The following is a 24854-nucleotide window of genomic DNA, read 5'->3' on the forward strand; positions in this document are numbered from 1 at the left end:
TTCCTGATTCCTCTTTGAAGCCGTTCATGACTTTCACAAAACCAGCTGCCACAATCCCATTTTAAGTCACCATTCCTTCTCCTTTTCCCCCAAATCACCAAAACCATTATTCCTGCCCCAAATGGTTCATTTTTGTACCAAGCATTTCTTCTGCTCAAACAAGAAAAAGGATACTTGTAACATAATTGAAAAAATTCTCATATTGGAAGTTTCCTTGCTGGCAAATCTTATTGACGGCTTTCAAGAAAAGGGTCTCTCCCCGCGGCCACTCCTGCTGAAGCAGCACGATCACGTGCCCCAGCGCCATGTCGTCTCTGCTGTCTGTGAAGGCTCTCAGCTGCAGGACACAGAGGGGAGGGAGTCACGGGGTGATCTCACACACACCCGATACCACTTCCCCCAAAATGCTGTTACAGGGAAGTGCGTGACTAAGGTCACCAGTCAGAAGGGACAGCAGAAGTCAAGCCTGCCTGGCAAATGTCACCGCTGCCGGCGAGGAGGGGCCCGATCTCAGAACCCGGCCCCCCGGCACCCTCGTGAGCCTCCTGGCGGGAGCGGGACACGCAGGGTGGGCCCGAGGCTCTGAGCGCGGGGATGAGGGCGCGAGGAAGGTGAGCGGTCTGGGCAACAGAGGAGAATTTGGGGACTTCTTTTAAGGGGCCAGGGGTGGATGGAGGGCGGGCGAGAGGCCCCCTTAGACAGGAGGGTCTGAGGAGACCGTGGGACTGGGGAGAAAGGCCGGCGGGAGCCACAGGAAGGAGGCCGCAGGGGTGTGAAGTGAGAAGCCGTCAAAGGGCTTCTGGTTCTAAACCGGCAGCTGTGCCTGAAGTCACTTCAAATTGTTTGTCGCCTCAGTGCTTCAGATCAAGAGTCAGGATTGGGAATTACCGCCCTGAAGGGGAGACCGGATACTGCTGCCCGCTGCTCCTGAGCCTTCGTAGACAATTCAGCCTGTCCGCCCCAGGCCTCCGCTCCCCACAGCCCGGTCCTCAGACTTCCCTGGCTCTGCTGGGCCTCTGCACACGCTCGTGCTCACGCCCTACGCCTGTGATAATGAACTCACATCCCTCCATGAGCCCAACAGCACTTGTGCTCCCTTCTTCTGTAGCTAATATATCCTGACTTGCAGGCTAATTCATACAATATTTACTGGACACTACCACAGGCGAGGCTATTTGCGTAACCACCCCACTATTACCTGTAAATTATCTGTCCCACTGTTACCGTAAACCTCTCGAGGATGGGGATTAGTTCCTACTCATCTTTGCCTAGTGCAGTCGATATTTAATAAATATTTGTTAATTCCTTGCCCATGTGCTTTCCTCACTACACCAACCTGTTTTCAAAGGACTAAACTAACATTTGTGCCTAAGGCTCTCAATTCATGTCATTCCAGATCATCACAACAATCTTGCAAATTAATTTCCTTTACACTAATCAATGTGACGCTTACCTTAAAACAAGCTAACATTAAGTGCAGGCAATAGGGCATGATAGCCTTGCTGGTACAAGGCAGAAGCTTCAGGTCTGAACCTAAGAAAAGTCCACAATATACTTGTTAGTAGCAAAGAAAAGAGCTTTGAGAAGCCAATGTTTAAAGTGCTTTCCTTAAAAGGAAAAGGATAAGCAACAATCACATGGTCTCAACACAGTTAAATCACAATTACATTGAGTGAAGGTGAAACTGGTTTTTCAATCGTCTCTGGATTTCATTTCTCAATCTAAATTTCTAAAGTTGCTTAAATACTTATTATTATGAAACATTTGAAATGCATAGAAAATGACAGAGATTACTACAAACACCAGAGTGCTCACCACTCAGCTGTATAAAATGCTGGCATCTGCTTTAGTTTTAGATTTTAATGTAAAGCATCGCGAGCTCAGTTCTCCTCTTCTGATGCCACCCTTGCCTCCCTCCTGAGAGAAGACTGCTACTCTGAATGGGGGTTCATCATTCCTGTGCACACTGCCTGCTTTTAACACAGGAATCTATATTCACGCACCACAGAGAAACGTTTCGCGTGTTTTCATTCTACTATATAAATGGTGTCATAGCGTACGTATCTTTCTGCAGATTGTTTTTGGTACTAATATCTGTGGCTCTAGATCATTGGTTTTCTGCGTTATGTAGCGCTCTGTTGGTTACATTGACCACAACTGATTTACCCATTCTTCTATGGTGAACACTGAGATTTCCAATTTTTCACTATTACCAACAATGCTGAAATAAACATTCTTATATATATTTTCTTGTGCATTTGTGGAAAAAACTTTAAGCAATGGTTGTTTTTCAAACCAAGACCACAGTCCTTTCCTTTATGCTGTGTGCTCTTTCTATCCTAAATCCTTCTCTACCCAAGAGGCAAGAAGTAGCAAGAAATAAATACGCTTTTCACGTAGGGACCCTGTGCACATGCACTTACACATTTCATACAGCTGGCTCCTGAGCAACACAGGTCTGAACTGCACGGGTCCACTTACACATGGATTTTTCAGTAAATACAGTATCTGCATTTTCATCTTACAGATCTCTAAATGAACTAAGTGTGGGGAAAAGTTTGTATTGGATTAGAGATCACAACATGTGGAATCAAAAGGATTGCGGTCTGAGCCCTGATTTTATCCAAACTGTTCCAGCTTCCTGCCCTAGGCTGAGTCATTGGTCAATTCCTGTTTTTGAGGCAGAGAGCAGCACCAGATTTTCGACCGTTGCGGGGAGGGGTGGGTCTGAGCCCCTGGGTTAACTCCTGCATTGTTCAAGGGTCAACTGTGTGTCTAAAACAAAAGGTTCGTGAAATAAAATTTACCCTTTTTAGTGGAGATACATTCATTTTAATAATACTGTTACAGTCTACCTCATTAAAAAAGAAAATTTCTATTGGAAATTCATGACCCAGTAGCTGAGGGCCCAAGTTTGGAGATCCCTGATCTAAAGTCTATACCTGCAAGGGGCACATAACCAGGTAGTGAGATGTGCAACCTGGTACTGCTAAACTGCTCTCCAAAGTGACCATATGAATCTATGCGCCTTCCAGAAGCACGTGGGCGATGCGTATCTTCACGTCTAGACAGTCAATACAGCCACCCTTTACTCTCTGCATCCTGATGGAAAATGATAGCTTATTGTTTTAATCTGAATTTCCTGTATTAATAATAGGTGGAGAATCTTTCCAAGTAGTTTTTGGCCATTTGGCTTCTGTGAATCTGTTGTTCATATTTTTTGCCTATTTTTCTATGGGGGGTTGGTTATTTGTTTCTTACAGGAGCTCTTTCAAAATTCTGGATACTAATTTTTTGTTGAATATATAAGTATATAAATATATAAATTGTGCTGGACAATTTTCTTGTAGTCTATAGCTTTTCACTGATCATAATATCTTTTGTTGGTATTTTGATTTTAACGTGATCAAATTCACTAATCTTTTATGTCATGTGCTCTTTGTAGCCTAAATCCTTCTCTAACTAGAAAGCAACAAAGATCGCCTTCTGTATTTTCTTCTCAAAGTTTAAAAGTTTTAGTTTTTTTTTTATAATTTTTATTTTTATTTATTTATGGCTGTGTTGGGTCTTCGTTTCTGTGCGAGGGCTTTCTCTAGTTGTGGCAAGCGGGGGCCACTCTTCATCGTGGTGCGCGGGCCTCTCACTATCGCGGCCTCTCTTGTTGCGGAGCACAGGCTCCAGACGCGCAGGCTCAGTAATTGCAGCTCACGGGCCCAGTTGCTCCGCGGCATGTGGGATCTTCCCAGACCAGGGCTCGAACCCGTGTCTCCTGCATTGGCAGGCAGACTCTCAACCACTGCGCCACCAGGGAAGCCCTTTAGTTTTAATATTTAAATCTTAAAATTTAAAGGGTTCTTGTGTAGTATGAAGGAGGAATCTCTTTTCTGTCGTTTTTATATTTGGATCATCAACTGTACCAGTACCACTATTGGGATATATTCATTCTTCCTCCACTGAACTGTAATGCTACCAGTTTCTCGGTTCTCTATTCTGTTCCTGGGGTCAATCTCTACGCCAATGCTACACTTTAAAATTAGTCTTGATGTCTGCTAGGTCAAGTCTTACCCACCTAATCTGTTTCAGTTCCACAGAGATATTAATTTTTGAAGGGGTCTGGGCTATATCTATTTTTTTCAACCTTTGGTTGTGGAAAATCCCAAACATATAAAAAGTAAACAGAATAGTATAATGAACTCCCAATAAGTATCAAAACTGTCAAAAAAAAAAAAAAGCTCTCATGCTTTTGTCTTCTAGAAAGCTTTTAGTGTCCTAAGAAACCTACTACCAGTCTCAAAGAAATTTTCTTCTAAAAAAAGTTATCATTTAGCTTTTCCATTTAGTCTCTGCTCCAGCTCAAATTAATTTTTGTGAATAATGTGAGGTAGGAGGTGAGGATCTTTTTTTCTTCTACATGAAGATCCGTTTGTTCCAGCACCATTTGTTGAAAAGGCTTTCCTTCCTCCATTGAACTACTTTGGCATCTTCATGGAAAATCATTTGACCATACTTATGTGGGTCCATTTCTCGATTCTCCAATCTTATGCCAATACTGTCTGGATAACTGTAGCTTTATATTAAACCCTGCTATCAGGTAGGGTAACTTGTCCAATTTTGTTAGTCTTTTTCAAAACTGTTGTAGTATTTCCATATAAATTTTAGAATCAGTTTGTCAACTTCTATTAAAAAAAAAAGTCTGCTGGGATTTTGATTGGGATTGCATTGAATCTACAGAGAGATTTGGGGAGAACTGGTATCCTACCAATATTGAGTCTTCTAACCTACAAACATGATTTTGCACATCTTTCATTAAATTTATCCCTAAGTATTTTATGGGTTTTGATGTTATTCTATTTGGAGATTCCTTGGCTTTTCTACATAGCCAAATATGTAGCTGTGAACAAAAACGGTTCTTTTTCAACCTTTCTTTTTCTTGCCTGTTGTGTTTGCTAGAATCTCCAGGATGTTGAATTGAGGTGCTGACAGCAGACACCCCCTGTATTGCTGCTGGTCTTGAGGAAAGCATTCAATATTTCATAGTTAAGAATGATGCTGAGGAAGTTTCCTCCTATCTCTAGTTTACTAAGATTTAAAAAAAATCATGAATGATAAATGCAGACATAATTGAATTCTGCCTGCATCTATTAAGACAATCATGATTTTTCTCCTTTAATCTGCTAATGTGGTGAACTGCAGTGATTGGTTTTCCTGTGTTAAACCACCTTTGCATTCCCGGTATACTTGGCCGTTATGTATTACCTTTCTTATATATTGCTGTATTTGCTTATACTTTGTTAAGAATTTTGCAATCTATGATCATGATAGACACTGGCCTTTAATGTCCTTCTCTTGTTTGGTTCTGCTATCAGGGTTATGTTGGTCTTAAAAACTGAATTGGTAAGTGTTCCCTCTTTCTCTATTTTCTCCAAAAGTGTGTACAGGATTGGAGTTATTTCTTCCTAAATGCTTGACAAGATTCACAGTGAAGCCAACTGAGCCTGGAGTTTTCTTTGTGGGAAAGTTTTTGACAACAAATTTAATTTCTTTGATAGATATAAAACATTCAGATTTTCTATTTCATTTTGTGTCTGTTTTGGTAAGTTGTGTTTTTCAAGGAATTCTTTCCATTTCACCTAAATTGTTAAATTTATTGGCATAAAGTTATTCACAACCTATTCTCTTACTGTCCTTCTGATTTCAGCACGATCTGGAGTGACACTCCCTCTTCCATTCCTGATATTGGTTATTTGTGTTTACTACCTTCCTGGTCAATCTTGTTAGGGGTTCATCAATTTCATTAATTTTTTTCAAAAAACCGACTTTTTGCTTTATTAATTTCCTCTATTTTTTTCTATTGCAATAGTTTCTGCTCCTGTCTTTATTATTCCCCCTTTTCTACTTGGCTTGGGTTTGACAGATTATCTTTTTCCAACTTCTAAGATGGAACTTAGATCATGACAGTGGGGCTCTCTTCCTTTCCTATGAAGCATCACAGCTCAATTTACGTAGATTTTCAACAATGAGCAACTTGAGGTAAAGCTCAAAACAGCCCAAGAGAGACATGCTAAGAGATCCTTTTCAACTGATTATTACAAGATTTCCTAGAATTGGTAAAGACAGGAAAAGGAGCTCACTGATATTCTTCAAAGAGACAACAAACTCAGAAATTGATGAGAACTTTGGAAAAAGGACAGATTTATGGCTGCTTATGAAATGAGAGCCCCGAAAAGCTTGGCGAGCACTTCGCTTCTTATACAATTTGTCAAGCTCTGCAGATCACGTGGTATTATGTTGTCAGGAATTACAAAAAATTCCCAGCCTTAGGTCCTAAAGCTATTTCTATAAAATAAAAATAAAATTTGTCACTGTACCTTTTCTAAACTTGGGCTTTATTTTTGAGGGTTCTTCCTGTGACTTGCCTCCGTCCTGGATGGGGAGGACCATGTAGCACATCAAATCAAGGACTTTCTCACACGTCATCTAGAGAAGACAAGACCAGAAGGAACTAACTGAAAGTTTCTGACTGAAACCAAATCTAGGTAACTAAAACCTCTGCAGCACAAGTGGGGCCACCTGTGCACAGAGCTCGGGCGCACGGCCCCAGGACGCCACGTGACCAGTACTGCCTGCTTGACACCGAGTGTAGAAAAATAACTAAGATTAAATCCATATACTAGACTGTTCAGGGAACACTAACTCATTCTTCACTGTTAAAAAACAAAAGAACAAACCTTAAAAATTAATCAAGTATTAACTAAACTACCAAAGTGTTTCACAGCACAGTGGAATCCAAAAGAAGTATGTCCCCATCTTAAGGACATTTACTAACTCACTGAATAGAAAAATTAACAAAATGGGACACATGGTGGCGGACTAAAATGGTATGTTTAGAGCATAATTTAAAACTAAGTAGAAACACACACAGGCAGGAAAGTAGCAGGAAAAATTTCAGGCAGGAAGGTGATCTAAGCCTTAAAGGGGGGCAGGATCTGAAATACGGAAAAGAGAAAAACGGGTTTTCAAAGGCGGAGAGAAAGACGTGGGGAAGGCTTTCTACTGGTTTTGGCAATTCCCTTGAGGGGAAGGAGGGCATGGTTTAGGAAACAGACACGAAATTGGACCGATGACATGCTGGTGGATGAGAGGCGGCCCCAGGTGCCCCACGGAGCAGGTGGTCTCGAGCCACAGAGAGCAGGGCATCACCTTCTGTCCACCCATCCAATTCCAGTAGTAACAGTCAGAATCGGCTGAGGGCGCATTTCCTGTGTGTCAGGCACAACCCCCTACTACCCCCATTTTACAGATGACGACGGGGAATCTTAAATCCATGCTTCCCAACCTTTTTCATGTCTTGGCACGTCCAGCAAATAGTATTTGTAAGGCTGCTCAGAGCTGGCAGCAAATGACCCGGGGCTTAGCTGCTCAAGCCACAGCTAACTGCCTGGGGCTGAGGGCTCGGCACCCTGGCACATCCAGAGCCACCCGCGGCCACAGGGTCGTGAAGCTCCAGCTTTGAGAGGTCGGCAGCTGGGTAGTTAAGCACTTGAACCCTGGAGTTAGACAGGTCACGGCGCTAGCGAGTACTGGGACCAGGAGTTAACTCAGAATCATATGCTGCCATTCTTCAATACCCAGCTTCAGCCAGGCTTTCCCGTAAATCCTTCCTGGAGGGTGCGGGCCCGGGTGAAACCACCCTTCCCTGAATGACTGCTGTGCACAGGTCTGAGGCAAACCGCTGGCACCGGATTTTTAACTGTCTTACATAAACACCTTCACTTCTCTCTCCAACTCAAATTAGATGTCTTTGAACACGGGGATCCCACCCTGGGGCACCCAGGAAGTCAACACCTCGATGAAATGGAATGATGACAGCAATGTTGTAGAGAGTTGACCGTAACTTATAGGGTTGGAAAAATGGTTACAGGCAACAACCTCAGTTAAAAGCCGTGGGTTAGGGTGGTGGCAGTGGAAATAAAAGGCACTATGCCCAAAGCACTGGTGCCCCATCCTGGAAGAGACAAAAGGACCAGCTTGAGTAAGAGTCTCTGTGACTTGACAGGTGGTGTCTAAGGTCCAGAGAACTAAGGAAACGCACATCTGGACATGCTGAGTCCCAGCCAAAGACAGGCAGTCAGAGACTCAGGAATCGGGTAAGGTAGAAACCAAAGATGAAAGCCTAAAAGCGACCCGCATGGAGGTGGTAACAGGAGCCCTCAGAGAGAATGAGTCTGCGTAGCTTAATCAAATCTACCAGTTTATTGTACGTTCCCTCGTACAATGCAGAACAGCAGTACCGTGCACGGCTGCCTAATTCTACACGACACATGTGTATCTGTGTGCATAACTATGTGCTCTCTTAAGTTCTCAAAAGGAATCAACTGAAACTTAGAATTAGGCACCTGACGACATAAGTGATGGTAGAAAAGCATTTCAACTTTAAATGCACATACTTCACATACTTATTGACTTTTTCTTTCTAAAATTCATCACGGCAAATTATAAATCATATTTCCAAGTTCAAGTTAAAAAATTTAATTTAGGGTTTTTAATTCCAAAGTAATCAACTTAACATATAGAGAGACAAGAAGAAATGAGAGTTTGTGTGTTAAGGTGTGACTTGAATCTATCCAGTAACTGCGTACAAAGCTGTGCTGATCACGCTCACCGCATGCAGGTGTTTACTGCAGACCGACGCTGTGCGGCCACCGTGCAAGGAGGGGCTCACAGCACAGAGAAGACAGGTCTGTTCACACAGCTGCTCCTGCAACACCCCTAGCAGGTGCCACCACCACATAAAAAGAGAACCTGAGGTTCAGATAAGCTATTGTGAATCTCCATCTCCCACTTGGTGAAGGCCTCTTCTGTCCACGTACAAGAGGACTAACTGCACTCTAAAGGGATTCCAGGCAAGAAAGTAAAAATCATCTTCCAACAAATGGAATAATGAGCGGGAAATGTGAAAAGTATGGAAGCCTAACTTGAGGGAAGCTATAGAAAGGAGGAAATTAAACAGCATCACTAAGCTTTTTACCAGCGGATTAGATAATAAAATCTAGGCAGAAAGAGCAAGCTTCAAGTAAACATGCACTGAATTAAAAAGCCACTCTGGGAAAAAAAAAAAAGAAAGCCCCAGGGTCGCCGAGTGTGCCTGTGCGTCCCCGTGCCAGGCACCCAGTACTCACTCTGTACTCCCCCAAGGCAAAGTGGCAGGTCGCCAGCTGGATGAGCGCCCTCTGATGCTCCAAGGTCCCCTGTCCCGAGATCTGTGGCTGAGGAAGTGGTCCCTGGAGAGCTGCCAAGTGGTGCAGGCTGGCTATGGCCTTCTTATATTGACCCTTGGAAAGTCACACAGCAAGGAGGAAAACACAGAGCCATTAAAGAATCTCCAGAGCTAATTATGCCACTAGCAAGCAAGCAACCACAAATCAGGCACCTGTGCTTAATCATTTGAGGAGGGAATGGAGACTTAGCTACAGAATCAAACCAACTTAGCTAAAGCTACGTGGAGGATCTGTAGGGGAACTTCATAAATACAAAGATTTTTCTTTCTAGTCTTAATTCTTGAGACTAAATAAAATGCCACAAGCTCTTTGGTAGAGTACATTTTGGATATACCACTTCTTTATGAATATTTTACTATTAATACCATTTCTCCTTCATGAAGGCTGGAAGCTGCAACCTGCTCATTTCAACAACAGGGGTTGGAAGCTCTCCCTCTCGTTACTGAATCCCCTCTCCCTTCTGGGCATAAGTAGCTCGAGGACAGCAGAGCAAGGCAGCAGGGCTCCCCCAGAGCAGAGAGGAGGGGTGAGCAGTGTTTGTCTTTCACTGAGAAATAAAACTCTTACTTTTATAGAGGGGTGTGATTGGACCCCCCAAAAGTAACCCAGATGTGGGCCTGCCATCCGGAGCTGTTCTCAGCTGAAAACGGACCACAATCCCCTCACCAGTGAAGACAGAACATCTGCCTTCAGAGCAGGAGGAAACGCACACACCTTCACGCTGAAGATGCTCGCAGCAACCGTGGTCCTGTCAAGACACAGGTACTTAAACACACACTACCTGATAGATGATCACATCATTGAGGAAGATTCTCAACCAAAGCCAAGTATCCGTCTTCCACGCCAAACAAATTCTTGTAAATTCTGAGCAAGAATTCAAAAGCTAATTTACCAGAAATAAGTAACACAGAAGCAGAGAATAAAACTGACATACCCACCAACAGAACAATAGTCAGAGAGAAACAAATTACCAAAAAATGGATGTAACTTTAGACTTTGATTTCTAAAACAATGGTCTGGACTTTCAGTTAGATAGTAAAGTTAGGGCAGAATACTTACCAGTAATACACAAGCAATAATCTTATTAGGCACCAACCCTTACTAAGCACACATCGTATGCTAGCAGCTGCTCAGAATGCTTTTCACACATTACTTTATCTTTTAAACTGCTTTGCTTTCACCCAGTTAAAGTAATAAATATATGACACTAAGAGTTTCACTCATTTTTTTAAGTCGATTTATACCTAAAGAAAAACATCCCCTCCAAAAGTCACATACCTATTCACCATTCTAGATGTGACAAGGATGAACTGGATGATGCAATGTTTACTTAGAAACTATGACATGACACATCAAACAAGGGGTCTGTATAGGCACGTGACAGGAGCAGGCCAGGGACAACTGTCCACTGGCCAGGAGGAAAGTAACGGCCTTGATCCCAAAGTACAGGAAAATATGCTGGTTAGCAGAGTGCTAGTGATTTCTGAGTAGTGTTGAAATACTCAGTAGTGTAAATATTATACAGAGAAAACTCCCTCTCATTTCTATGCTCAAAGCGGGCTTTCTGCAGTGTTTGGAATTTGGGCTTTCAAGCAACGGAGTCAAGTCAGGCAGCACAGCACCACCTTCTGCAGCCTTAGTCACATGTGGCTGGAGGGGGCACCAAGCAGTGGGCAGAGCGACTAAAAGCACCAGACAAACCCAGCAAGAAAAAAGGCCAGCAATATAAATTTTAACAGAAAGACCAAACCCCCCTCCCTCCAAGTCCACCCCAACCCTGATTATAATACATCCCCAGTGCAGGAGCTAAGAGGTAAATGGTTATTTGAATATTTATAACTGATTAGATTTCCTGCTCAAAAAAGAATCCTATGAAATGTGTGAACTACCGTAATCAATTTAATTAGCCATTAGTGACTTGACATTTCGAGTAGAATAATGAACCTTTTCGGCATGATGATTTCACATAAAAAATGAAATATCACAGCAGGATAAGCATGCCTTACCCTTGTCAAGGAATTCCAGGGAATAGAGCAGCTCCCAGCTCTCTCTGGCCAGCTTAAAGCTTTCCAACACTTCGATCGAGTTAGCAAGTTCTGCCTTATTGACAACAATGTGACGATTCCTTCCTTTTGCTGAACAGTCTTCATCGTCCGAACTCTGCTTAGAGAATGTGAAGAACATGATTAAAGTTATAAAGATAGTCACTACTTAAACATTATTACGTTTATCGCTGTCAATTCTATTATATGAATTTCATATCAAAGGATACTATCATGAGTATAATACAATTTTTTTGAATTTAACAATTTAGCTTTAAAAAGTAACAAAATTTTCATCCTTTCACGCATTTGATAGTTACTTTTAAAATTAAGGTTTTCTGATGATAAATTCTAAGCTTATGTTGGCTTCAGAGTAGAGCCATAGAGTTAAAACTTCCAATAACTTAAAAAATATATCAATGTTATAAAAGCCAAAACTTACATTTTTACATTTAGGGATACAGCTTAATTAAGTAGCACCTGTTTTACAGTTTACTTTTTTCTAATATGTGACATTTAATTTGCTTCCAAGAAACAGTTTGTTCTGTAGTACAATAAAATTAAAGCCCGAGTCCTCTGAGAAATAATTAAGAGAAACTGTTACTTATCTTTTGTTCACTGCATATAACTTCTCCAATGGCCACCCAATGCAAGGTGTCTGGCCAGGAATTACATTTGTCTGCACTTACCCATTTTACTTTATAATAAACTTTCCTACGTTTCTTGCTCTTCATCTCAAATAAAGCCAAAGAAAAGAGAGGGCCTCAGAGAAAGGCAACTATTGTAAATGCCACTGAGTATGGTCAGACTTTTTGCCAAAAACAAGTAAAGTCAAAAAAGCTCCATTTCACTTTATTTTCCCGAAAATTTCTTGAATCTTTTATTCTACCTACGTCATTTTTATTAATTCATTGACCCAAATTAAATTCTCCCTGCAGATTTTTACCCCACTAAGACCATTTAAAAATATGTACAAATAAACACATCTGTGAAACAGAAACAGACTCACAGACATAGAGAAGAGACTTGTGGTTGCCAAGGGTGGGAATGGGGGAGGGAAGAACTGGGAGTTTGGGATTAACAGATGCAAACTATTATATATAGAATGGATAAAAAACAAGATTCTACTGTATAGCACAGGGAACTATATTCAATAGCCTGTAATAAACCATAATGGAAAAGAATATGAAAAAGAATACATATGTATAACTGAATCAATTTGCTGTACAAAAGAAATTAATACAACACTGTAAATCAACTGAATCAACTGAATTTTTAAAATTCAATAACATTTTAAAAAAATATGTAAAAATATTTCAGCTAAAAGCTCCAATCCTCATAAACAAAACCAACAAACCTCCAGCCAGGCTCACCATGAAGAAAAGAGAGAAACTAAATAAAATAAGAAATGAAAGAGGAGAAATAACAACCAATACTGGAGAAACAAAACAAATCATAAGAGAATACTATGAACAGTTACATGCCAATGAAATGGACAACCTAGAAGAAATGGACAAGTTTCTAGAAACATACAGCCTGTCAAAACTTAATCAAGAAAAAAAAAGATACTCTGAACAGACCAATCACTAAAACAGAATCTGTAATTAAAAAAACTCCCTGTAACAAAAGTCCAGGATGAGATGGCTTCACTGGGGAATTCTACCAAACACACAAAGAATAACTCATACCAATCCGTCTCAAACTCCTCCAAAAGACTGAAGAGGAGGGAACACTCCCAAAGTCATTCTATGAAGCCACCATCACCCTGATACCAAACCAGACAAAGACACTACAAAAAAAGAAAATTACAGGTCAATATCTTTGATAAATATAGACGCAAAAATCCTCAACAAAATATTAGCAAACTGAATCCAACAATACGTAAAAATGATCATACACCCATGATCAAGTTAGATTCATTCCAGGGTCACAAGGATGGTTCAACATAACACTAACCAATCAATGTGATACACCATATTAACAAAAGAAAAGACAAAAACCACATGATTATCTCGACAGATGCAGAAAAAGCATTTGATAAAACTCAACATCTGGACTTCCCTGGTGGCACAGTGGTTAAGAATCCGCCTGCCAATGCACAGGACACAGGTTCGATCCCTGGTCCAGGAAGATCCCACATGCTGTGGAGCAACTAAGCCTGTGCGCCACAACTACTGAAGCCCGCGCACCGTAGAGCCTGCGTGCCACAAATACTGAGCCCACACCCTGCAACTACTGAAGCCCGTGCACTCTAGGGTCCATGTGCCGCAACTACTGAGCCTGCGTGCTGCAACTACTGAAGCCCGCACGCCTAGAGCCCATGCTCTGCAACAAGAGAAGCCACTGCAATGAAAAGACTGCACCGCAATGAAGAATAGCCCCTGCTCACTGCAATTAGAGAAAGCCCTTGTGCAGCAACGAAGACCTGACGCAGCCAAAAAATAAATAAGAAAAAAACAAAACAAAACTCAACATCCATTCATGATGAAAGTTCTCACCAAAGTAGGAATGAACATATCTCAACATAATAAAACCACTTACAACAAACCCACAGCCAACATAATACTCAACAATGAAAAGCTGAAAGCCTTCCCACTAAAATCTGGAACAAGACAAGGATGCCCACTCTTACCACTTCTATTCAACACAGTATTGGAAGTCCTAACCCAGCAATTAGACAAGAAAAAGAAATAAAAGGTATCCAAATTGGAAGGGAAGAGGTAAAACTGTCATTGTATGCAGAAGAAATGATACTTTATACAGAAAATCCTAAAGACTCCACACAAAAACTATTAGAACTAATAAATGAATTCAGCAAGGTAGCAGGATACAAGATAAATATACAAAATTCTGTTACATTTCATCACACTAACAATGAAATATCAGAAAGAGAAAGTAAAAAAAAAAAAATCCCATTTAAAATCACATCAAAAAATAAATAAACCTAGGAATAAACCTAACCAAGGAGGTGAAAGACCTATATGCTGAGAACTCTAAAACACTGATAAAGGAAACTGAAGATGATTCAAAGAAATGGAAAGGTATCCCATGCTCTTGAAATGGAAGAATTAATGTTGTTAAAATGGCCATACTACCCAAAGCAATCTACAGATTTAATGTGATCCTTTATCAAATTACCCATGACATTTTTCACAGGGCTAAAACAAATAATCCTAAAATTTATATGGAACTACAAAAGACCTAGAATTGCCAAAGCAATTCTCAGGAAAAAGAACAAAGCTGGAGGCATAAGCCTCTCAGACTTCAGACAATACTACAAAGCTATAGTAATCAAAATAGCATGGTATTAGTGCAAAAACAGACATATAGATCAATGGAACAGAAGAGAGACCAGAAATAAACCCACACACCTCTGGTCAATTAATCTTCAACAGAGGAGGCAAGAATATACAATGGAGAAAAGACAGTCTCCTCAGCAAGTGGTGCTGGGAAAGCTGGACAGCCGCATGCAAATCAATGAAATTAGAACACTCCCTCAAACCATACACAAAAATAAACTCAAAATGGCCTAAAGACTTATATATAAAGCATGACACCATAAAACAGCTGTAAGAGAACATAGGCAAAACATTCTCAGACATTAATCATAGTAATATTTTCTTAGATCAGTCTCCCAAGGCAAAAGAAATAAAAACAAAAATAAACAAATGGCACCAAATCAAACTTATAAGCTTTTGCTCAGCAAAGAAACTCAGAGGAATGCAAGAGATTTCTGTGCATTAATTTTGTATCCTGCTACTTTACCAAGTTCATTGATTAGCTCTAGTAGTTTTCTGGTAGCATCTTTTCTTTTTGTTCTGTTCTGTTTTTTGTTTTGTTCATGGCGGCACTGGGTCTTCGCTGCTGCACACGGGCTTTCTCTAGTTGAGGCGAGCGGGCGCTACTCTTCATTGTGGTGTGCGGGCTTCTCACTGTGGTGGTTTCTCTTGTTGTGGACCACAGGCTCTAGGTGGGCAGGCTTCAGTAGTTGTGGCTGGCAGGCTCTGGAGCGCAGGCTCAGTAGTTGTGGCGCATGGGCTTAGCTGCTCTGCAGCATGTGTGTTCTTCCCAGACCAGGGCTCGAACCCATGTCCCCTGCATTGGCAGGCTGATTCTTAACCACTGCGCCACCAGGGAAGCCCTCTGGTAGCATCTTTATGATTCTCTATGTATAGTGTCATGTCATCTGCAAACAGTGACAGCTTTACTTCTTCTTTTCTGATTTGGATTCCTTTTATTTCTTTTTCTTCTCTGATCGCTGTGGCTAAAACTTCCAAAACTATGTTGAATAGTAGTGGTGAGAGTGGGCAACCTTGTCTTGTGCCTGATCTTAGAGGAAATGGATTCAGTTTTTCACCACTGAGAACGATGTTGGCTGTGGGTTTGTTATATATGGCCTTTATTATGTTGAGGTAGGTTCCCTCTATGCCTACTTTCTGGAGGGTTTTTATCATAAATGGGTGTTGAATTTTGTTGAAAGCTTTTTCTGCATCAATTAAGATTATCATAAGGTTTTTATTCTTCAATTTCTTAATATGGTGTATCACATTGTTTGATTTGCATAGCAGGATACAGAATTAATGCACAGAAATCTCTTGTATTCCTATACATCAATGGTGAAAAATCTGAAAGAGAAATTAAGGAAACACTCCCATTTACCACTGCAACAAAAAGAATAAAATATCTAGGAATAAACCTACCTAAGGAGACAAAAGACCTGTGTGCATAAGACACTGATGCAAGAAATTAAAGACAATACAAACAGATGGAGAGATATACCATGTTCTTGGATTGGAAGAAACAATGTTGTGAAAATGACTATACTACCCAAAGCGATCTACAGGTTCAATGCAATCCCTATCAAACTACCAATGGCATTTTTCCACAGAAGTAGAACAAAAAATTTCACAATTTGTATGGAAACACAAAAGACCCCGAATAGCCAAAGCAATCTTGAGAAAGAAAAATGGAGCTGGAGTAATCAGACTTCCTGACTTCAGACTATACTACAAAGCTACAGTAATCAAGACAGTATGGTACTGGCACAGAAACAGAAATATAGATCAACCGAACAGGATAGAAAGCCCAGAGATAAACCCATGCACATATGGTCACCTTATCTTTGATAAAGGCAGCAAGAATATACAATGGAGAAAAGACAGCCTCTTCAATAAGTGGTGCTGGGAAAACTGGACAGCTACATGTAAAAGAATGAAATTAGAACACTCCCTAACACCATATACAAAAAAAACTCAAAATGGATTAAAGACCTAAATGTAAGGCGAGACACTATAAAACTCTTAGAGGAAAACATAGGCAGAACCCTCTATGACATAAATCACAGCAAGATCCTTTTTGACCCACCTCCTAGAGAAATGGAAATAAAAACAAAAATAAAAAAATGGGACCTAATGAAACTTAAAAGCTTTTGCACAGCAAAGGAAACCATAAACAAGAGGAAAAGACAACCCTCATAATGGAAGAAAATATTTGTAAACGAAGCAACTGACAAAGGATTAATCCCCAAAATATATAAGCAGCTCATGCAGCTCAATATCAAAAAAACAAACAACGTAATCCAAAAATGGGCAAAAGACCTAAAGAGACATTTCTCCAATGAAGATATACAGATTGCCAACAAACACATGAAAGGATGCTGAACATCATTAACCATTAGAGAAATGCAAATCAAAACTACAGTGAGCTATCATCTCACACCAGTCAGAATGGCCATCATCAAAAAATCTACAAACAATAAATGCTGGAGGAGGTGTGGAGAAAAGGGAACTCTCTTGCACTGTTGGTTGGAATGTAAATTGATACAGCCACTGTGGAGAACAGTATGGAGGTTCCTTAAAAAACTAAAAATAGAACTACCATATGACCCAGCAATCCCACTATTGGGCATATACCCTGAGAAAACCATAATTCAAAAAGAGTCATGCACCACAATGTTCACTGCAGCTCTACTTACAATAGCCAGGACATGGAAGCAACCTAAATGTCCATCGACAGATGAATGGATAAAGAAGAGGTGGCACATATATACATTGGAATATTGCTCAGCCATAAAAAGAAATGAAATTGAGTAATTTGTAGCGAGGTGGATGGACCTAGAGTCTGTCATACAGAGTGAAGTAAGTCAGAATGAAAAACAAATACCGTATGGTAACACATACATATGGAATCTAAAAAAAAAAAAGTGGTTCTGAAGAACCTAGGGGCAGGACAGGAAGAAAGACGCAGACGTAGAGAACGAACTTGAGGACACAGGGAGGGGGAAGCATAAGCCGGGAGACGAAGTGAGAGAGTGGCATGGACATATATACACTACCAAATGTAAAACAGATAGCTAGTGGGAAGCTGCTGCATCGCACAGGGAAATCAGCTCGTACTCTGTGACCACCTAGAGGGGTGGGGTACGGAGGATGGGAGGGAGACGCAAGAGGGAGGAGATATGGGGATACATGTATATGTACAGCTGATTCACTTTGTTATACAGCAGCAACTAACACACCATTGTAAAGCAATTATACTCCAGTAAAGATGTTTAAAAAAAAAAAGAAAAAAAAAAAAAGAAAATCATAAGCAAAACAAACAGACAACCAACAGACTGGGTGAAAATATTTGCAAACAATGTGACCAACAAGGGATTAATTTCCAAAATATACAGACAGCTCATGCAGCTCAATATCAAAGAAACAAACAACCCAATTAAAAAATGGGCAGAAGGGCTTCCCTGGTGGCGCAGTGGTTGAGAATCCGCCTGCTAATGCAGGAAACACGGGTTCGAGCCCTGGTCTGGGAAGATCCCACATGCCGTGGAGCAACTAGGCCCGTGAGCCACAACTACTGAGCCTGCGCGTCTGGAGCCTGTGCTCCGCAACGGGAGAGGCCGCGATAGTGAGAGGCCCGCGCACCGCGATGAAGAGTGGCCCCCGCTTGCCACAACTGGAGAAAGCCCTCGCACAGAAACGAAGACCCAACATAGCAATCAATGAATCAATCAATCAATAAAGAAATAAAAAAAAAAAAAAAAAAAAAAATGGGCAGAAGACCTACACAGACATTTTTCCAAAGAAGACATACAGATGGCAACAGGCACGTGAAAAGATGCTCAGCAACACTAATTATTAGAGAAATGCAAATCAAATCTACAATGAGCTATCACCTCACACTGGTCAAGATGGCCATCATTAAAAAGTCTACAAATAATAAACGCTGGAGAGGGTGTGGAGCAAAGGGAACCCTCCTGCACTGTTGGTGGGAATGTAAATTGGTGCAGCCACTATGGAGAACAGTATGGAGGTTCCTTAAAAAACTAAAAGTAGAGCTACCATATGATCCATCAATCCCACTCCTGGGTATATATGTGGAAAAGACGAAAAGTCTAACTGGAAAAGATACATGCACCGCAATCTTCATAGCAGCAGCATTTACAATAGCCAAGATGTGGAAGCAACCTAAGTGTCCATCAACAGATGAATGGATAAGGAAGATGTGGTATATATGTACAATGGAACACTACTCAGCCACAAAAAAGAATGAAATAATGCCATTTGCAGCAACAATGGATGGACCTATTATACTAAGTGAAGTAAGTCAGAGAAAGACAAATATTATATGATATCACTTGTATGTAGAATCTAAAAAAGACACAAACTTATTTACAAAACAGAAACAAACTCACAGATGCAGAAAACAAAATTATGGTGACCAAGGGGAAAGGGGGGACGGGGGGGAGGTAAATTAGGAGTATGGGATTAATAGATAAAAACTACTATATATAAAATAGAAAACCAACAAGGACCTACTGCACAGCACAGGGAACTATATTCAATATCTTGTAATAACATAGAATGGAAAAGAATCTGAAGTTGTACACCTGAAACTAACACAACATTGTAAAACAACTATAGTTAAAACAAACAAAAAAAACTCCAATCCTCAAGCTAAATTCAGAAAAAATTGGCACCTCCCTCCCACTACCCACTTTCTCCCCATTCCTTGACAGCTGGGGACCCTCCCCATCCCACCCTAGTTAGCTTCATATTCTTATCCCCCTAGTAATGACACACACCCCAATTCCTTTCAAAACCAAAACCCATCTGTCAGGCACCCTAGCTCATCGGGGCCACATGTGGGCCACACGTGGGCCATCTAGTGAGATACAGTAATAGGAATGGTGTGTTCATCGCCGTGGCAACTCATGGAACACATTCCTGCCTCACAATGAGATCAGGAGTTTCTGGAAGGGCCTCAGATGTGGTGGGGATAGCGTGGAGTTCCAAACAGTCTGTAAAGTTTAGAGAAAATGATTTCTAAACACAGCAATGCACTCCGAGGCTCTGCGGGGATATGCTTTGAAGCAGGGGTCCTGACCTCAGGGAAGGCACGCGAGTGTACGTGGGGGGAGCACCGTGCCCACGGGGAGACTGCCCCCGGCTCCCGCCGCCTGGCCGGTCACGGGAGCAGGCACATAGGCTGCGGGGAGAATGTCCACCCCACTGCAGGGCTGGGCCTCCACAAGGGGCCAGCATTATCAGAGACACCAATTATTAAGGGACGTCACACATCTGGACAGTGAGAGAAAGCCTCCAAGTTTTAGGTGCTAGGTTAGTAAAAACAAAACAAAACAAAACAAAAGACTATGAGTAAAACAAGACAGGTCTGTGAGCTGAGCTCATGGGCCACCAGGTATGTCCCCTGCCACAATGGGACAAACAGACCTGGCTGGACCTGCACTGGGTGGGGAAGGCAGTGGGACGGAGACCCCAGACTGCCTGGAGGGCCAGAGCATGAGAGCAGAGCCTGCTAGACGGCACACGACGAGTGAAGGATGCAAGGAGGAACGGATGGGCCAGACGCTAAACAGCTGTACCGCCACCCGGACCCACACCCAGGAGGGCGTGTGTGAATCCCCTCGCGCACCAGAGCTCACCGAAGGCCTGCTGGGGCGCAGGCACCGTTCGAATGGATGCCCAGACACTGTCACTGGCCCCATGGAGCTTGTACTCTGGTGAAGGGACACGGACAGCAAACCAACCAACCAAGAAAGAATTAAAAATAAACAGCAATAAGGGCTATGCAGAATTTGGATACAGTAATAAAAAGAGAAAACTGATGGCCATTTGGAGGCAGCCTCCGGGAGAGCGCTCGGCTCTGGGCTGAGCACTGACCGACGGGACCCGGCCAGGCACAGAAAAGCACTCCGCCCCAGAGCGTGGCTATGCGCTGCGCCGGGGCCCGGGCCGGAGCAGCGGCAGCCAGCATGTCTGCAGCACCGAGGGCAGCTCAGTGCTTGCTCCGAAGCCAGAGCAAAGAGTCTGGATTTTACTCTTACAGTGATGGGAAGCCGTCGGAGGCAGAAGCCATGTCTGACTCACACTGTGAAAAGGTCACTAAGGCTGCCGGGTAGAGGAGAGATTGTGGGGAGCAAGAGAGCGAGCAGGGAGCGAGGAGGACGCGGGTGACCCAGGGCAGAGGCCGCGGTGCCTGGACGGGGAGGAGGCGGGAGGGATGGAGACACGCAGGGTGCGTACACTACGTACGCTGAGTGACAGGCCGCTTTTCATTAAGACCAGGAACACACAACCTACCACCTACGTGGGTGGGAGAGGTGTCTGTGGTCTTACTGTGAAACCACACACCCGCAGAAAGCAGAAGGGAGAGCTAATGAGAGTTACCCCGCCTGGGGATGTCAGGAAAGAACGGAAGAGCAGACAGAGGGCATCTGGGAAAGCCTGGTTAGCACGGAGACCTCAGCCTGGGGTTCAGGGTTGGGCTTCAAAGCAAAATTGTGCATGTTGAGCATTTTTCTGTGGAAGGAAACAAACTAGATTTTCAGAAGGGTTAACACCCTTACACGCACATTCAGAATGGGCCACGTCTTCCCACTCCAAACCACTTTATACTCCAGAACCTCGGAGACATCAGATTAAACTGATTTTCAGACCTGCCTCTCATCAAGCCAGGGTTTCGTTAAATGTTACCCAAGGGCTGAAGAAGAGCAGGTAAGAGACTGAAAGGCAGAGAGAAGAGGGGACAGAAGGTGGGTGAGACTCCCGGCTGCCCTCACACTTCCACCAGAGGAGGGGCTGGCACGCTATGCCCTGCAGGACAAACCCTGCTGTCTCCCACTGTCTGTGGCTATTTCTGCACGTTAGCAGCAGAGCTGAGTAGCTGCCATGGAGACGCATGGCCAGCAAAGCCTGAAACATTCACCACCCGGCATTTTACAGGACAAGGTTTGCTGAGCCCTGACCGAGAGCATCCCCACTGTCACGTTACATGACAGGCCTCTGCAAAAGTGTTCCTTGAAAGAAAGGATTCCTCTGCTTAAAAAGAGTTCGAAAATCAGCGTTGGGCACTGGCTCGCCAGCAGGCCAGATCAGAAGACTGATGGTTCACTCTCTCTGGTTTCCTGCATCTTTGTGCCCCCTCTCAACAAAATCTACTTCCCAATTCCAAACAACAAAACCCTACAAGGCTGGCGTCAAATGCCAACCTCCTTCATGGGACCGTTCCAACATCTCCCCTCGGGTTATGACCTCCTACCCCGATGGCCTAAGAACTCCCCGTTCTGTGGCCAGTGCCCCTCAGCACCCCGCTCTACATGTCCAAGGTAGTTTATCTGGTTTTGCCTTTTAAATTTAATCGATGGCACTAAGTCAAACAGGTATGAACGACTTACACCAGGGTTCCTCCGCCTCAGCACTAGCGGCCTTTGGGGCTGGATAACGCTTTGCTGTGGGGCTCTCCTTGTGCACAGGGGCATGTTTAACAGCATCCCTGGCCTCCGTTCACTAGATACTAACAGTAACCTCTCCCCACCGAGCCACGACCATCAAAAATGTCCTCGGACACTGTCAAATAACCCAGGGGGCAAAATCACCTCTAGTTGAGAACCACTGATTTTATATAGTAATTTTACTTTATAATTAAAAGACCTCAGCTTTATCAATTTAGCTCCAGAGCCATGTTTTCAAAGATTCATTTCTAGCAAACCATAAACATATAATCCGTTAACAATTATATCTGAAAGAATTACCATGGTTTTTTCTCTTCCCTCAGCTAGTTTCCTCTTTTTATGTATGTGTTTATTGCGATCAATTTCTACATCACCGTATACATTTGATATGTCCTCCAGAAGGACCAGCGGAACTTGGCTAGGGGCATTAGGACCTGTGGATAGAGGGAAAACACCAACACTTAAAAATGCAGCAAGGAGAACAGTACTCAATATCAGGTGGAAATTTACTCAACCATCGTGTGAAAATACATTCAGTATCATCCCAATTAGGTAAACAAATAAGTATACATATACATATACAGAAATGAAAAACTGTACAGATATAAACCAAATTGTTAATAAAGGTTCTTCCTCAGTGGTGGACAAGGGAAAGTTCCCTCTTTGCATCTGTTCTTACGTTATCTATCAATTTTTTACAATGATCACGAAGCATAAAATTACCAAAAAAAGAAAAACTACCAAGTCGCACATACATTACTGTTATAAATTCCAAACAAATCTAAATATATGAAACACTATAGGCAATACACAAAAATGAGAGCTGCATTACACTGGAAGTATTGTGGCTGATTTCACCCTGTTTTCCTGTAGTTTTCCTGTTTTTCCCATTCTCTAGAATTTATATGCATACATATTGTTTTAAAAATCTTTGTCTATTGAGAAGTCATTGTGAAATATACGTCAGTACTTACCTACATCTGCTGCTTTTTTAAAACAGAGGCATTCAAATCTGTATTTAGTTTCACAGCACCACTACATCCTTTGATATAGAAGTTCTTAATGAAAACTTACTTACATAAAAATCAACAACTAATGAAAGCTCTGGCATCACCCTGCAATTATTTGGATCCAAGAACAATGTTAAGGTAAACATTTTCATCTTCCTCACCACCCCCAATGAGGCCAGTATTTTGAGACACTCTAAAATTCTTAAACCAACCTTGGAATAGAGATGGCTGTATGCTGTTGACATACTGAAATGCATTCTTAAAGAAGACCAACATAGTGGAATAAACCACTTGGTTTTTATATTTTGCATGAGCTTCATTATCAAAGTTGTTCATATATCTGCAAAGATCCTTCATTCTATGCAAAATATCACCATAGCTTCTGAAAGGTGAAGGACAATAAAAATTATTTAATTACTCTGGGCTTGTCAGCAAAAGGTCTACCAGAGAAAAGCCCCAATAGAACCATTACAACTACCAAATGTGGCTCTAGGCATGTAAAATTATTCTTCATTGTCTGCATATGGATGCAAATTCCTCTTCTGAATTAGAGCAGCAACAGGCCAAGAGTTCATGACACAAACATGCCAAGTAGCTTCTCTTTCCTCTAAACACCAAGGAGTGCTTCAAGCTCAACATCATCTTAAGAGTTCATACTTCCGTTGGGAATCTTTTAATAAAGTGAAAAACCACACTCTTTTGCATAAATACTGAGTGTTACAGAATTTGCCCAGAGGTGTACCTATACATTATATGCTTTTAGAAAAAAGTATTTTGTTTTATAGAAAGTATGCTATCAAAAGATTTGTTATGCAATCTTAGAAGTGAACAGTTTTGTACCGTCTTCCTTTATCCATCTGCCAGTCACATCTCATTCCAACAACATTCAAAATCTTAAACAACCTCTCCCAAGGGTCCACAATCTGGGATGATTTTTCAGTCAGCCCCTCTATTATGTACTTCTGAGAGCTACGTTTGCTCGGTGACATTAAATCAGACGTTTCTTGGGCACCTGAGATGTGAAAAAAAAGTAGCTGACAATTACCATTACTACTTACTATTTATGCGGTACTTTATAGAGAAAACATGTCTAACTCCCCATGCAAGAGGCAAGAACACAGACCCTCAGCATGTTGTGTGTTTTTTTTTTTTTTTTTTTTTTTTTTTTTTTTTTTTTTAAAACATTTTTTTTTTTTTTTTAAGGATTTTCTTATTTTATTTATTTATTTATTTATTTATTTTTGGCTGTGTTGGGTCTTCGGTTCGTGCGAGGGCTTTCTCCAGTTGCGGCAAGCGGGGGCCACTCTTCATCGCGGTGCGGGGACCGCTCTTCATCGCGGTGCGCGGGCCTTTCTCTATCGCGGCCCCTCCCGTCGCGGGGCACAGGCTCCAGACGCGCAGGCTCAGCAATTGTGGCTCACGGGCCCAGCTGCTCCGTGGCATGTGGGATCTTCCCAGACCAGGGCTCGAACCCGTGTCCCCTGCATTAGCAGGCAGATTCTCAACCACTGCGCCACCAGGGAAGCCCCTGTTGTGTGTTTTATTCAAAGACCCACCACTGGGCCCTGGTGGAGCAGGAAGGGACCTTTGAGCTGTGGTTAATGCATGAAGTTAACCTTAAAGTTCAGCAGGTTCACTGTTTCAATTGAGGGGTAAAACTGGTTCCGGAAAAGTCTCATCTCTTAACTGTAGTGTTTTTTTCTAGGAACCATCTTTTAGCAAGACTATCAAACTGGTATGTATCCAGAAGAGAATAATCAGAATGTTGAGGGAT

At 42.1% G+C, this 24854-nt stretch overlaps 1 protein-coding gene across 4 annotated transcripts in view; it reads right to left on the minus strand.

Moving 5' to 3' along the window:
- INTS10 (integrator complex subunit 10) overlaps window positions 1-24854 on the minus strand; it is a 37859-nt gene that overhangs the window by 6011 nt on the left and 6994 nt on the right. For 2 of the 4 annotated variants that reach the window (XM_057537280.1, XM_057537282.1), the window contains exons 7-15: window positions 23921-24092; window positions 23293-23462; window positions 22371-22504; window positions 11285-11441; window positions 10060-10142; window positions 9180-9332; window positions 6369-6477; window positions 1454-1533; window positions 175-337 (exon numbers count right to left, since the gene is read on the minus strand). In XM_057537280.1, coding sequence (XP_057393263.1) covers window positions 175-337; window positions 1454-1533; window positions 6369-6477; window positions 9180-9332; window positions 10060-10142; window positions 11285-11441; window positions 22371-22504; window positions 23293-23462; window positions 23921-24092 — 1221 coding nt within the window. The remainder of the gene's footprint in view (window positions 1-174; window positions 338-1453; window positions 1534-6368; window positions 6478-9179; window positions 9333-10059; window positions 10143-11284; window positions 11442-22370; window positions 22505-23292; window positions 23463-23920; window positions 24093-24854) is intronic. The other 2 variants (XM_057537281.1, XM_057537283.1) reach the window with 1 other exon arrangement.

The sequence above is a fragment of the Balaenoptera acutorostrata genome, chromosome 21 (genome assembly GCF_949987535.1).
Source record: "Balaenoptera acutorostrata chromosome 21, mBalAcu1.1, whole genome shotgun sequence".
Lineage (NCBI taxonomy): Eukaryota > Metazoa > Chordata > Mammalia > Artiodactyla > Balaenopteridae > Balaenoptera > Balaenoptera acutorostrata.